Below are 14925 nucleotides of genomic sequence, written 5' to 3' on the forward strand. Positions count from 1 at the left end.
TCACAGCACCAGTGAACGGTCTCTACTACTTCAGCTTCAGCACCTATGGCTACAACACTCATGTCATGGGGGCCATTTTAATGAAGAATGGTGCCCGTCAGATTTCAACCTATGATAACCTTTCAGATGATGGTTCAGATAGTAGCAGTAATGCTATTGTTCTGCAACTGGTTGCTGGCGATAAGGTTTACATGGAACTGTGGGACGACGGTAGAGTGTTTGATAACCATAATGCGCACACAACCTTCAGTGGTTTTCTCCTCTTCACTGTGTAGATGATCAGATATCACACATTTATATTATGGTTATATCCTGAGGAGAGACACTCATGCAACAATTATAATGCTTGTAAAACTAGTTCCTTGAGATCACTGTCGTTAGGCATATGCTGATATGAAAATTCAACATTATAATCATCTTGGCTCAGATAAGATAAACATGTCTACCTACTGTTCTATCACTTTGTAAAGCGCTGAATTGCTTTTGTATGATATTGTGTTATAAACATGAACTATTAAAAAAAAACTTTAAAAAAAACTTAAAAAAAAAAAATACAAAAACCCAACACCTATTTCAATGAACTTTCAATGAAAGAAGAGTTTGTGAACATCTTCAGAACAATAAATGCAAAATAAAAAACTTTTTACATTGTCTCCCTTCCTATGTTTGGTGACTAAACACTGCTCTCTGCACCATCTGAAGGTGTGATGTAGGAACAGCTCCCTCTTGTTTTCATAATTGGTTAAGGCAGTTATAAGATAGGATTTCTGGTTTCACTAGTGACTTCAGGATGTCAGGACAGGATGGTGACTATCATTATAGTCAGAAAGTCAGAAGAATGAATGTCCAATATTCAGAGTTCAGTGAATGGTGATTTATTTATACAATCTTACACAATCTTAAAATTTCATTTAGCAGACGCTTTTATCACATGGTAAAAAACAGACACACATGGGCTGGTGAAAAGTTGAATATGAGGATATGGGGAAATACAAACAAAAAAAACAGGAGGTTAAAACACAATTAACAATGCACATGAACACAATAAATCAAATTCAGATCACTCTTGAGGTATTCACACTTTAAAGATAAGGATAAGTATTTAAACTCTTTTAGGTAACTTACATACTAGTAAAAGATACAGACATGGCAGGAATATAATAAACATTCAAGAGTAAAATGAAGTTTGACTTACCAGTAATCATGAACAGAGACAATGCAGCAACTTAAGTTGCAAATTAAGCAGGTAAACAAGTGGAGGCAGGGACCCAGGTGCATTCTGATCAATTGGGATCAATTGATCAGAATGCAGGGTGGAATGGAAAGAATTGGGAGTGAAGGTAGTGAAGGAGCCAAACAAATAGGAAATGGTGATTTCTTCAGTACAGCAGTAAAGGGTGTAAAAATATTTTATTAATCTTTAGTTGTTATTGAAATAATTATTGTACCATTCCAATTTAAACCATGAACACTTTGAATACAGTACCTTCAATCTGAATACATAGCACCAAAAATACACTGTATAACAGCTGTACAGTGTAGACACTCAAATTTATTTAGACCTAAACGTTGTCCACATGAAACTCTGTGAATCAAACTCTTTAGTAATTTGAAACAAAATTTGGTTCTCAACTCTAAAAACTAAAAGGGGACACAATGAACTCTACAAACTCACCTGAGTCTCACCTGTACAAAAGTACCAAAAGATATGTGCACATAGCAACCTACACTAACTTTGATCAACTTGCCATTACCGCCACTCTGTTTCAGCTTGTCAATCTCCTCCTCTTTGGCATTCGGTCTCGTTTGCAGGTCTGTAAAAGTACATAATGTACGTAGTTAATTAATGACAAAGAAAAAGTGCATTACTTACAATTTTGGGCAGAAATACGTGTTAATTTCATTCTTGTACCTTCATTCTCTTTCTTCAGTCTGTTCACTTTAACTTTCTGTGTCATCTCTACAGTGGCTTTGAGCCTAGCCTCCAGTGCTTCAATATCATTCTGACATCTTTCAGTTTGTTGTCTATGTTCTTTATTAACTCCATTTGAGTTCTCAGCCAGTCACTAATGTCCATGTTACCTATCTGTCCAAAACCTGGCTCCACAAACAACAATCCCGAAAGGGTCAACAGAAGCAAAGACCTGATCTCCATTTCTTCAATCGTAGTTTTGTGTTCTCTTGGATATTTTCCTTGCAGATTGTGGATGCTTATATACCTGCTCTCTTCACTTAAGAGAGTCCTTAGGTGCCATTACCTTATATGATTTACGGTTTCAGATATTTTGTGATGCTCTATGACTCAAAAGTGACCTTGCAACTTAACCTACAGGTAAACATACCTGCACACGTCACAGTCATTAGGCACAATGAGTGAAACGTATCCGGAGGGCACATGATTCATAATCAATCATGCTCTATTAATCTAACAGTCATTTTAAAGGAATGATGATGCACAGTGATAACCCTTCAAAGACTTCAGTTCACAATTTCAATTTGTTTTAAGGGCCTTTTTTTGTTGTTGTTTAAGAATGTTTATTGTCAGTTTAGCTTGGGCTTGCCTGAAGTGAAGTGGTACAACCGGTTTCATATTCGAAATATAAAAAGGAATGTATCAAGAGACATAACATGCACTATGGTGAAGTACTTTTATGTTAGACTGTTTGGGATTTCCCACAAAGTAATTCAGACTTTGCAAATGATCATACAGTTCAGTTTGGATAAGTCTACATTCTTTGAAGCCTTCAGGTTTATTATTATTTTTTGTTTGATTTAATGGCTTAGCTTTGAGTTGCAAGAACCAAATAATGAAGCTAGAGGTGGGCGAATAATAAATAACAAATACAAATATGTTATTCAGCAAAGCACAAATAGTGGGTTTTTTATGAACATTTATTTCGTACAAATATTTTAAAAATCATTTGTTTTTGGGAAGAAAAAAAAAACATGTTAAATACCAGCACACAGGTCGGTTACATCACTATCTCTGTCTTTCTCCTCCTCTGCTCCGCTGTTACGTCTATCAGCAGGTTTCAACTAGGGGGGTCACATCTACCTGCTACATGATGCACATTTCCTTATTTGGACATCACTCCCAGAGTTGGGGATGTTCCCCCGAGATTAAGCTGAGCTACTGACACAAGTGAAGTGCTCTCAAGGGACTCTCCATACCCTGTTGTTCCCTTTCTCCTTTCCACAAAGTTAGGTTGTAAAAAATAGGCAATAAATGAAAAATGCAAAGCAAGAATTGCCTTTGAAGTTCTTCACATTACACACTGTGCTGTCTCTAAGTTATGGGTGTATAAATAAGTAGACATCTGGCTGCACGTTTGCAGAGAAGTTGGTTTTAGTTCAGTAGTCAGCGCTATGACTATGACTATGATCTGGGAGACTCAAGTTCAAGACCCAGTGTGGGGACCTCCTTCATAAGATAGTTTATTCATAAACGCTTATTTTAACAAAAAGATGAAGATACCCCACACAGCAGTGCCTCTCCCCTAGGTGCCAGCTGATTCAGGGCAAATTACAGTAAGTCAAAAAAGGTTTCCAGTGCACACCTGGATACTAGGATAGACACTATTTATTAAGGGATTACATTAAAAAACAAAAGGAGTGAACTGCACGTTTCGCATGTTGCTTCATCAGATTCGCTCTGTTACTTTTTTGACTTATTTTAACACATTAATATCCTAAAAATAAAAGTGTAATAAAAACAAAAACTGTATTTTTACAGCGATTTCCACTTTTACTAAAATACTAATACAAATATAATTAATTTTGCTGCCTCAACAAATATAAACACAAATACAAATACTGGGCTCTCTGCATATCCCTAAATGAAGCAAGAGTGGCTGACAGAGAAATGAAAAATGCACATTGCATCATACTTTGTACTATATATCTGTAGAGCAGCAGAGGGCAGTGTTGCTTAAAAACAGAAATGTGTTTGTGTGTATATGGCGACCTGTACAGTATAGAAGGTGTGTATGTATATATGATGCTCTCATATATACGTAATCTTGATACAGGCTTATTTTAGATTTCTTTTTTCTTTACCAAATGTGTTTGACAGTGTTGATCTTGATTTTTTTGGAGTTGTTGAATTTGATTTTAACAAGTATATTTTACCTGAGACATCAAGACTGAACTTGAACTTGATCTCACAACTGCTTTGGGTCATGACACCTGAACTGGAACAACCTCCCCACTCAACAGGTTTAACTTTTTTAAAGAGAAGTTACCATCAACCATTTATTACAGAAGTTCCCATATTCATTTGTTGAATTGCTCTTCATTTAGTATATTGTTTCTATTGGACTTTGAAAAACACTGATCCAAAAACAAAGGAAAAAATTAACCTCCTGGTGCTTGTATTCCACAGTATAATGCATCGAAGTTGTTAATGTGTGTAGTTGTTTCAAAGGGAACCGATGAAAACAAAATCAAAGCCCTAATATGAAAAAGCAAAAAGTAAAGGATATAGGGATAATTTACATCAAGTGTTTCTTCAAAATTACAATAGAACTGATAAGTTACTGCCCTACAATAAGAAATGTAATTTTAATGAACACAAATTCATGAAAATTAAACTATTTCAGCCCAAAGTAGCTGACATTGTACAACCTTTTTAGACTGGTTTGACTTGCATACACTACATCACTGGATTAATGTGGCCTGTCTGTCAGCATACCTGTGTCATCAGTTATCACTCTGATCAGCATTTTTCTTGTCTACATCCTCATTCCAACGTAAAGCATACCCACTGTTCTTCTGCACCTCATGTTCCTCATTCCTGACTTCAACACGAAATATAATATGTCTTTTTTTTTTTTTTTTTTACAAATTTTCGATCTGCCATCAAGACAATATACCTCAGTTTAGAGCACATGGCTACAGAAACTCTTGATAGCAAAACTGGATTTGACATCAACAAAGAGGTTCTTTTGACAGTAAGTGCTTGAGGTACCAGCTGAGGTTACATTAACAGGAGATGACACAGACAGACAGAGGACATGAAGGAACATCAATCATACTCTAGAGTCAACAGTTTAAATGTACTTTATGTAAAGTGTTGTGGTAAAAAAAAAAAAAAGACTCAAATAAATACACTGGAAGCTGGTAGACTTCAATGTGAATAGGTTTACTCTGCCTAAAGAGAAATACAAAGCAAACCGTGGCCTTGATCCCGGGATAAAGAACCTAATGCAAAATCATAAAACATTAAATTATATACCTCTCATAACCCCTCCTAATGCAGAGCTTATTTTCTAAACTCCACCTCGCTTGACCTTGACACTTTGGTAATAATCCAGACATGATTCATCTAAAAAAAAAAATTGTGTCTCAAACTGCCAGGTACAATCAATTGTACCTGGCATTTTCCACATTTCTCACAATACACATGGCCTAGCAGCCCTCAATCATTGCACACAGAAAATCAAAATGTGACATTACAGGTCATCCCCTTCCAAAGTCCCCCAGGAACCGTCTCTTATTGACATAAATGCTATCTTTGCACAGTTGCACACATGTTGCACAGTTACTAGCATAACTGATTATCGAGGACATCTGTCTCCATCACAAAAGTTTTGAGATGCATCCAAATGAAGTCACTCAATCCCTGAATCCATGTGACTTTTTTGTTATCTGTCAACTGAAATGTTTGACCTGAGACATGACCAAATTGGAATGGTTTTTGTGAAAAAGGACTTATCCCATTGTGTTGTCGCTTTAAAATAACACAATTTGAAAACAACCAACAATATAATAGACCCACGCATGTTGTTTATGGTTCAAACAACCAAAATTGGTCAAGACATTTACTAGGACATTGTGGTGACTATTTAGTGTGTGGACAAAAAACAAAGACGAGTTGCAGCTTTTTTTCTACATGGGATAGGTAGACAAAGGATAAGAGTAGACTACACAAGACAGAAAATTGAAGAGACTTTCTGGCTCAGTTGTCTCCTGGTTGTTTGTGAGTGGCGAGGGACATTCCCTAAATGACATTCATGTGAGAAAGTTCTTCATGCATCTCATTATAAGATTTGGGCTGTCCTGTCGAAGATAAAAGGGGCTGCCTCACGAGAGCCACCACAGGAACACTAATTTGCCAGATAGCTGTTGAGTAGAGAAGCTATCTTATCTCTGAAAATGGCCATGAACATGCTTTTCCTTCTTGCTTTATTCAGGCTTGCATCTTCCAAACTCCCAGATGAACGGACATGTGATCCAGAACCACCCCAAGACACACGAACTTAGTGCTCAAATTACAAAAACACTTAACACCTTGATAGCATCCTGACGACACTGCAACAAAAGGTTGATGCTCTGGAAGGTAAGATCAGACAAGATGTTGAGACTCAAGACAACACCTTTGACGTGCTAAAAAGTTTTTTTTTCTCTTCTCATTTTTTGGTTTACTTAGGTTTGTGTTTCTCAGTCATTTTCTGTTATTTATTAATGTAACTTGTATAAAAAGTATAAAAAATGTGCAATGGACTCTGAAGTAAACAAATGTCTGGAAGATGATAAAGAAAACATTGCAATAAAGTATTTTAAAAAATTAGGGGTAAGAAGTATTTAATAATCTTTACACCTACTTGGAGTCTCGCTCTCAAGAGTGTCAGCCTCCTGGTGGTCCACTGTAGTGTTTTGTATTTTCTACTTTTCATCAACATGCCTGAATTTGCTCCTTGTTTCTTCCAGAAATTTAATAACTTCAGCTTTTCGTTGATTGAGTTTTGCACTGAAAGCTTAGAACAACAATAGTCATAGCAATTCCATATGAATACATTTTATTCAGGACATTTTCTCATCCAACTCATGAAAACAATTTTAAAGTGTAAAACTTTCTGTGTTTCTGTGTTCAATATTATGCACCCAAAAATAACAGCAAATGATAATCATTATTTTATTAAAATTTTCTGTGATCATGCTGGCATAAATCTTTGAAATTTTAGTAGACAAATTACTCTAAATGTGGGAGAGATCCCTCAACCAAAAGAGAATTTATGTGCATATGATTATATTGCATATGATGATAATACAGTTGAAGAACTTTAAAATTAACCACCTGTGTGTGTTCTTGTCTGTGAGGGTTTTAATGGTTATAATTTCTCCATGTAACTGCCTCTCCACAGCTGCTCCGAAGATTGCGTTCTCCGCCTCTTTGTCAAACTCTGGTTATGTTTACAGAGGACCCAGTGCAGACAAGATCCTGGTTTTCAAAAGGGTCTTCTCAAATACTGGCAATGGTTACAATCAATATATAGGTACTGTAGACTGTGTGTGTGTGTTTGCCTGTGTGCACCTCAGATGTGCTTGTAGATAAGCCAATAAATTGCACTAAATGTCCTAAGGCTGTAAAAGATCAAATAAGAATTTGCCAATGCTATCTCAGGTTTCTACTGTATTCTTGTGCTTTTTGTGGTGCTGACTGGAGTTCAAAACTGCACTAGACAATATTTTTATATTAACAACGGATTATACGACTAACTGTTATGTGAAAGTTGTCAGCTTTACTGACGAACCCATAAAGAATTATCATCGTTTTGTTCTTTTTGGTTCTGTGTTTCGTCTATTTTGGATCACTGTTTTGGTGTTCTGGCCCAAAAAGCTACTCTCATAAACCTTGTTTCCAGTAAATGCAGGCAGCTTTTTCAGCAAAAGGCTCTGATAAACTGACTGTACCCTACCTGTACAGCACCACATGGCAGTTAGACAAAGGTAGCAACTAGATGAGGAACATAGTTAAGCATCTAACAGCTAAAGAGAAATATTTGCCTCAAGAGTTAGTAAAAAAAAACAAAATAGAGCTAAAAGGAGAGTGAATATTGAACTTCATTAATGATGCTTTAAGTTGCACAATGGACATACAGTAGTGTCATTGACTGAGTCAAAATTCAATTGTGTGGGCCAACTTATCCTGAGTAACATTATATTTACAATAAATAAAGGAAAGACATTACAGCTATAGACTATTCTCAATCATAAATGAATTGGTAATATTATGAGTCTCCTGTTAGCTAACTCTGGTTCTGAAAAAACATAATTATTTGACTGCACACGCTAAGGTTTGGCCCTGCCTCTTAGAAAAATGTGAACAATAAAACTCAAACCTATTTGTAATTTGAGTAAAACTTCTTGAATCTGCTTGTTTTTGCATTGTTGCAGGGATCTTCACAGCACCAGTGAACGGTCTCTACTACTTCAGCTTCAGCACCTATGGCTACAACAGTCATAACATGGGGGCCATTTTAATAAAGAATGGCGTCCATCAGGTTTCAATCTATGATCACCGTTCAGCTGACGCCTCAGACAGTAGCAGTAATGCTATTGTTCTGCAACTGGTTGCTGGCGATAAGGTGCACATGGAACTGTGGGATGACAGTAGAGTGTTTGATAACCTGAGTGGACACACAACCTTCAGTGGTTTTGTCCTCTTCACTGTGTAGATGATCAGACATCACACATTTACATTATGGTTATATCCTGAGGAGAGACACTCATGCAATAATAGTAGTGTTTGTAAAACCAGTTCCTTGAGATCGTGGCACTGTCGTTAGTCATGTGCTGATATGAAAATTCAACATTATAATTATCTTGGCTCAAATAAGATAAACATGTCTACCTACTGTTCTATCACTTTGTAAAGCTCTTTAAATTGCTTTGTATGATATTGTGCTATAAACATGAACATGAACTATCAATATTAAAAAATTAACTTTGATTGAAAAAAACCTCAAAAACCAACACCTATTTTTCAAGTAACTTTTAATGAAAGGATAGTTTGTGAACATCTTCAGAACAATAAATGAAAAACAAAAAACTTTTTGTATTGTCTCTTTTCCTTTCTTTGGTGACTAAACACTGCTCTCTGCACTCTCTGAAAGTCTGATGTAGGAGCTGATCCCTCTTGGTTAAAGCAGTAATAGGAGTAAAAAATATTTGTATTAATTTTCAGTTGTTATTAACTAATTATTGTACCATCCCCATCCAAACCATGAACACTTTGAATACAGTGCATTTAATCTGAACACATAGCACCAAAAATGCACCGGATAACATACTGTAGCCTATATATTACAGTAAGCATGCTAAAAATTTAAGTAGATAGTAGATTTAACTACATAAATTCATCATGATCAAGAATCATAGTATTGTATGATTCTAAGAGTCACAAACATCCTTACATCCTATACAATGAAAGAATGTTTGCTTCTTTTTTTTTAAAGCTACAATATGCAAGCTCTGGAAACCAAGCTAGCGCTAGCATGAAACTGAAAAGCAAACTACTCTGCTCCTTTCTCCCCTCCTTCTCTTTGCTCCGTTGTGGTCCTCAAAGCCCTTTACCTGTACTCTCAGCTAATGCTAGCTTGGAGCCCCGGTATGAGAGGAGTAGTAGGCAATAAGTCGGTTCATGTATTGATTGACAGCCATGAGCTCCCACCCCTGACTTTGGCCTTCTCTGATTGGTTAGAAGGGTGAGGCTCGCTTAAAAGCGTAAGAAGGAAATATCACTGTACTGCTGCCAGGCTGTTCAATGAGCCTCTCAATATTAAGATATGCTTTAGAGCATATTTCAATTAAAACATACTTCATAGCTTTAACAAAATACAACTGTTACTACCATGCAATAACTAACCTGAAATTCAGCATCATTAAACCTTGACATTTGACATTTCCTCCACCTCTTACAATCGCATATGTAATGGCAAACACAGCAAAGATGCTCGTATGTCATTGTTTGGCCCAGGCATCTTGCCCATGTTCTCCCATCTGTGTATGGCAGGATCATAACGATGGACTATCTTAGTTTCACTAAAGTCCTCTTGGCTGTACCCGCCAAGCACATAAAACTTCCCCTCCAAAACAGCACTTCCTGCTCCGACATGTGGCACTGGCAGAGATATGATGGCAGTCCAGGAGTCAGCCATTGGATTGTACACCTCACAAGCTAGGTGGTCTATGATAGTCATGTTAGCGTCTGTGGTGATTCCGCCTGCCACATAGAGACGGTCACCCAGGGTCTCCATGCAGTGGTGAGCACGTGGTTGAGTCATGTTTGCCAGATAGGTGCTTCCTGTCTCTGGGTGATACAGAAACATGGATGCCAGACACTGGTAATCACTGTTCAGCCCTCCTGAGACGAAGATCTGCCCTTGTAAAACCTTTGCAACATGCCCGCTTAGAGGCAGATCCAAAGGACAGGTAAAGCTGAAACAGAGAAGATATTTGAGTATTTACTTTCAAAGGTTAAAACTTTGAAATCTAAGTTATTTTCCCAAATGCTTTTATATATGTGATTTTTCCTACTGTGACATGTCAAAATGTCCTCCATGAAAAGGGCCTACATCTGACAAACTTGAGCCTCTCAACAACATCCAGTTAATTTTCATTAAAGCCTTTACTTACACAGAGACAACCATGACTGTTGTTATTTTGTGATATCACCCAAATTCAGCATAGAACATTTTTGTGCTAGGCCATGATTCTCTGTCTTGTACAGTTAGCATAGAGCATCCTCTGATGGCTGTATTTAAAGTCCCTTCTCTTTTGGAATCATCGGATTTGAACACCTGAAATTACTGAATTGCTTTTGGAAATAATTTTCAAAATGTACCAGATTGTTGTGGTACAATAAAAGATTGTAGCGAGCAAAGCATTACGTTTGGTCAGCAAGCCATCGATGTCTACATAGCAGACAGATGCTAGTTGGCCACATCTATTAGGTACCAGGTACCAGGTGGTAGATGGTTCCTTGAAAATTGTTGGCAAGACTCCAAATACATAAAAAATATAGCACACTTTAAAAACCAAATATTCCTTCCAACATACCCCCAAGAGTTTGCAGTGGGGCTGTACTGTTCCACACTCTCTATATAGTCAGGGTCACAATGTCCGCCAATGGCATATATGTTTCCATCCAGCACAACAACAGAGAAAGCACATCTCTTTTCTTGCATTTCAGCCAGTTTCTCCCAGCTGTTTTGAAGAGGGTCATACCTAGTTGTGGTTAAAGGAGACACATATGAGGTCAGAGACAGTAAAACAAGTATTAAAAGCTGTAAATGGCATTTTTTGATGGGATCCAAAATTACCCTTTCTCACCTATAAACAGAATCCAAGGTGTCATTGATGCCATAATACCTCTTGCCTCCAAACATGTACAGTTGTCCATTGAGTACAGCCACCTCATGTCTAAACCTTGCTGGCTCTGGCATCTCTCCCAACCTTCTCCACTCCATGGCCTTTTTAATCCCTGTATGGTTCACCAGGGAATTCCCAAACCAGAGTTCCCTACTGATGCTGCGGTCACCAAGGTCCTCGCAGATCTGGTCACCTCCAATCAAGACCAGACTGTCTTTCGGCAGATATATGCGGCACTGACTTTGCGGTGCCGTCTCATTGGAGCAGAAATCTTCAAAAACTGCTTCATAGAGTTCTGCTAGGCTGTGATCAGACCACATATTCAGAGACTGAACCTCTTTGAATTCTTTAAAAGTCATCAGGGGAAAATGGATGGTTTTCATTAGTTCGTTGGCGAGTTTCACCCTTCTCTTTGGCTTGGCTTGGATCCAGGCAACGACTGCTTTGAATACAACAAGCTCAGATGGAACACACAGTGAGCAGCTGTTCAGGTACTTAAGGAGGTGTTTGGCTGGCAGGTCCTTGAACTTTGAGGTGCTAGCCACCTTTTGGAATTGCCGCAAGACGAAATCATCAGCGACTTCGAGAAGCGGCACCATGTCATAGGCCTCAGCAAAAGCTGCCACATCCAGGCAGGAGTGGGGATTTATTTCTTGCTGCAGGAAGCTCAGGCACAAGGAGAGGGCAGGTTGGTACTGGAGTTGAAGGGAGGTGCCAGTGATTTCGAAGACACAACTCCAGCTGAGGGGGACAGCACCACTGTAGGAGCTGCCAATCAGAACTTCCAGCTCTGAAGCTAAAAGGAAGGGGAGGGTGACACAAGGCTGAAGTGACTCCCTCATCCCCAAGGTGAACATGCCACGGAAGTAGTCACTACTTGCAGCCAGGATGACTCTGTGGACTGAAGGTAAAATGGTTATAAGTACAATGTAAATCCACTGTAATCCCACCTAACATATCAGGAACTCAACAGCAATTCAGTTTTTTAATAAAAGAAGTTTCAAAAGCATCCTACATTTTATCCCCTTTACCTGAACGTGATAATCAGTAATGACCTGAACGTCAGTTACACTGAATATTTTTAAAAAAAATAATAATTTTATCTATACTGATTATTGTCTTGTCAAAACACAAAACACATACTGTACGTGTCAAAAAAAAAGAAATGAAAAATTGTTTAGTTAGCTCACTCATCAAGGAGACGATTTGGATTTCAGTCCTAAATTTAATTTAGTAACTTCTTGAGGGCAAAGACATGTATCACGTGTATCACACCTGACAACACTATTTCAGTTGGGAGAAGAAGGATATTTAAGGCCTCTTAAGTGGGTATAGGTGATTCAAAGTAGGCTATTAACTTATTTTCACATAAATGTCTTGTCTAAAGGTGTGTTCAGACAGAGAGCAAAGCAATTTTTTGCTGTGTGGCTATGACTTCTGATCAAGTGGAAACCATGGCTTGAAGTTGAAGCCAATGTGGAAGTACCTTAAAATGCAATGCCATTAGAGGCTGGCTCCAAACATTCCCTGACTCCAGCAGCCTCCCATTCAAAAAGTGTCAACTTCTCTCATGAAATACTATTGATACATTTTTTCAACAACTTGGTCTCAATTGCTAAATTCTGCCCTCTAATAAGTGTGCAAGTGTTTATTTTGGAAATGATCTCTCTGTTAATTAGATTTGAAGACGTATAGTAGTTTTAATGTCTGCCGTGTGGCTATTGATTGACAGCTGTGATAGCTGTGACAGTTGGCTCACTTGCTGCTCTCCCCAGCTACTGGACTCACACTGAGTCAGTATCTTGTAATGTAATATATTGCAATTGCAATATTTCACTAAGTTTAATTCCTGCTGTGTTAGTCAGCTAATGTTAGCCCAAGTGTGCACCGCTTTGTATTCCCAGGAAACTAGCATTAGCTTCATTCAAAGGCAGTAGGGCATGTTTCTAGACCATGAAAGTCAACACCCCACACTCCTTATTTGGAAGGTCCTGGCTCTGGGCAACTCTGTGCTTCAAATTGCAATGCAAAACAATTTGTGACGAAAAATTGTCAAAATTGTCGCTCAAGTTAAAACGTATTCAACTTAAATGGTCTTCAGGTCAATTTGAGCCACCCTGGGTGGATTGGCATCTAATCAGGTCTTCATATTAACTTGCATGCAATTGTGCTGCCTCCAAAATTTGCTTTGTGTTCTGTCTGAACACACAGTAATGCAGTTTTCTAACTCTTTGGTGGCCTACTCACCATGAAATGATGCCCCGCGAGCTTTTAGAATGACATCACAGCCCACTCTGTCCATCCATAGCTGTCTGATGGACTGAAGACTGATCATCATTTGTTCAGCAGCAGAAATCCCTTCTTCTTTCTTCTGTCCTCCAGTTTTTGTTGACTTCTCCTCTTCCTTGGCACAGAGATCCAACACCCTTGGAGCACCCAGTGTTTTAGCAGCAGCCTTTATCTGGTCCACAGTATCCCTCTTCAAACGTGATATGAGTCCAGTGTATGCAAACTCCACAACCGCCTCTAATCCAATGTGATCCACCTCTGGACCCAAAGACACTGACCTCCTCTGCACTCCAACACTTTTGTCATTGTCTTTGATTTCATCAACTTGATCATTTTCTACATCGCTTCCACTCAGACTTTCCTCGATGAGGGAGCTGACAGCAGCTAGGACAGGGGAGTGTACATGGAAAGTCTTCCCATCCTCTGTGCTCAAAGTAAGGTCAGTGAGAAGGGAGGATTCCCTGAACTCTGTCAAGATGTGGAATATATGTGTGGGGTAATCATCTTGGCAGTAAATCTGTACCACATTTTCACCATCACTATCTACGTCTTCATCCACTGAAAGTCCTGCTTCCTCATCATCTGTAGACTCTTCCTCTTGCTCTTGAAGTGTGTCTTCATGCTCTTGAAACTCTTCTTCATGAGTTATTGAGTCTTTTCTTTCCTTAGAAGTCCATGCTCCGGGGGTGCTGTTTTCATTCCTCCATGACTTTTCATCAGGATCTAGCAGTTTCTCAACAACTCTCTCTTCATCCTTCATTCCTTCAAAGTTGCAAAATTCATTTGCACCTTTTTCCATTTCATCCTCAAATCCTGTCAAATTAGAATCTTCATCCTCATCCCTCCATCTCATCCTCCCTTTCTCCTCCATTTCTGTCTTCCATTCATCCCACTTCTGGGGGTGTAGATTAGCTAGTGCCATACTGCCCAGTATACTTACAATCTCTACTAATCCCTTTAATCCCCCCAAACATTAGCACGTCAAGGATGCCAAAAGATTGGTTGGTCACTTACTTTTTGTACAGTTTACGAGAAAAGATGCAGAGAGAAAAGCATGTAGGTCCAGCAGTAATCCACTGTTGGGATGTTGTTGTTATTGTTGCAAGCAGCTCCACCTCTTATCCTGTCTGCAGACACCAGCTGTGTTGTCTGTTTGATCCTCTCCTGCCTCTCTCTCTCCTCCTGCACGTGAATGTTTGAGAAGGGCATGAGTACCCATGAATCCTCATATAACCAAACAAGTGGCTATACTCAGATTACTATATCACTACGTCATTGAAATTCAAGACTATTTGGGGTATCAACCTACGACATAACAGGTTTGTGATGAGTTGATGCACTAAATGCATTTTTAACTTAATACATTGTTCAGTTTTTTTCCTTTGTTTCCTCAATTTGCTACCTAATTTTGCATTTTCTCTTGTATCATTTATGATAACATATTTTACAGACCATGCAGTTTATTCTATTTTCTCCAATTCCTTG

At 38.4% G+C, this 14925-nt stretch overlaps 2 protein-coding genes across 2 annotated transcripts; one reads left to right on the forward strand and one right to left on the reverse strand.

Moving 5' to 3' along the window:
* The first annotated feature begins 65 nt into the window (after positions 1 to 65).
* Positions 66 to 8456, forward strand: LOC121889947 (C1q-related factor-like). Its single transcript, XM_042402191.1, has 3 exons — positions 66 to 210; positions 7143 to 7274; positions 8176 to 8456. The coding sequence occupies exons 1-3, from the start codon at positions 66 to 68 to the stop codon at positions 8454 to 8456; spliced, it is 558 nt and encodes a 185-aa protein (XP_042258125.1).
* On the reverse strand, positions 7899 to 14627 carry LOC121889355 (kelch-like protein 33). The gene is made up of 4 exons (XM_042401238.1): positions 13399 to 14627; positions 11113 to 12052; positions 10840 to 11007; positions 7899 to 10218 (listed from the first exon to the last, which is right to left on the reverse strand). Exons 1-4 carry the CDS (start codon positions 14360 to 14362, stop codon positions 9696 to 9698), a joined length of 2595 nt encoding a protein of 864 aa, XP_042257172.1. The 5' UTR covers positions 14363 to 14627; the 3' UTR covers positions 7899 to 9695.
* Between the last annotated feature and the right edge of the window lie 298 nt (positions 14628 to 14925).

The sequence above is a fragment of the Thunnus maccoyii genome, chromosome 22 (genome assembly GCF_910596095.1).
Source record: "Thunnus maccoyii chromosome 22, fThuMac1.1, whole genome shotgun sequence".
NCBI classification, from domain to species: domain Eukaryota; kingdom Metazoa; phylum Chordata; class Actinopteri; order Scombriformes; family Scombridae; genus Thunnus; species Thunnus maccoyii.

Coding starts and splice junctions, on each gene's coding strand:
- LOC121889355 (XM_042401238.1), bottom strand. CDS start 14,362: ATGGCACTAGCTAATCTACACCCCCAGAAGTGGGATGAATGGAAGACA. Junction 11,008..11,112: donor ACCTTGGATTCTGTTTATAG/GTGAGAAAGGGT, acceptor AACCACAACTAG/GTATGACCCTCTTCAAAACA. Junction 10,219..10,839: donor CCCACTGCAAACTCTTGGGG/GTATGTTGGAAG, acceptor TCTCTGTTTCAG/CTTTACCTGTCCTTTGGATC.
- LOC121889947 (XM_042402191.1), top strand. CDS start 66: ATGGGGGCCATTTTAATGAAGAATGGTGCCCGTCAGATTTCAACCTAT. Junction 211..7,142: donor CATGGAACTGTGGGACGACG/GTAGAGTGTTTG, acceptor GCCTCTCCACAG/CTGCTCCGAAGATTGCGTTC. Junction 7,275..8,175: donor TGGTTACAATCAATATATAG/GTACTGTAGACT, acceptor GCATTGTTGCAG/GGATCTTCACAGCACCAGTG.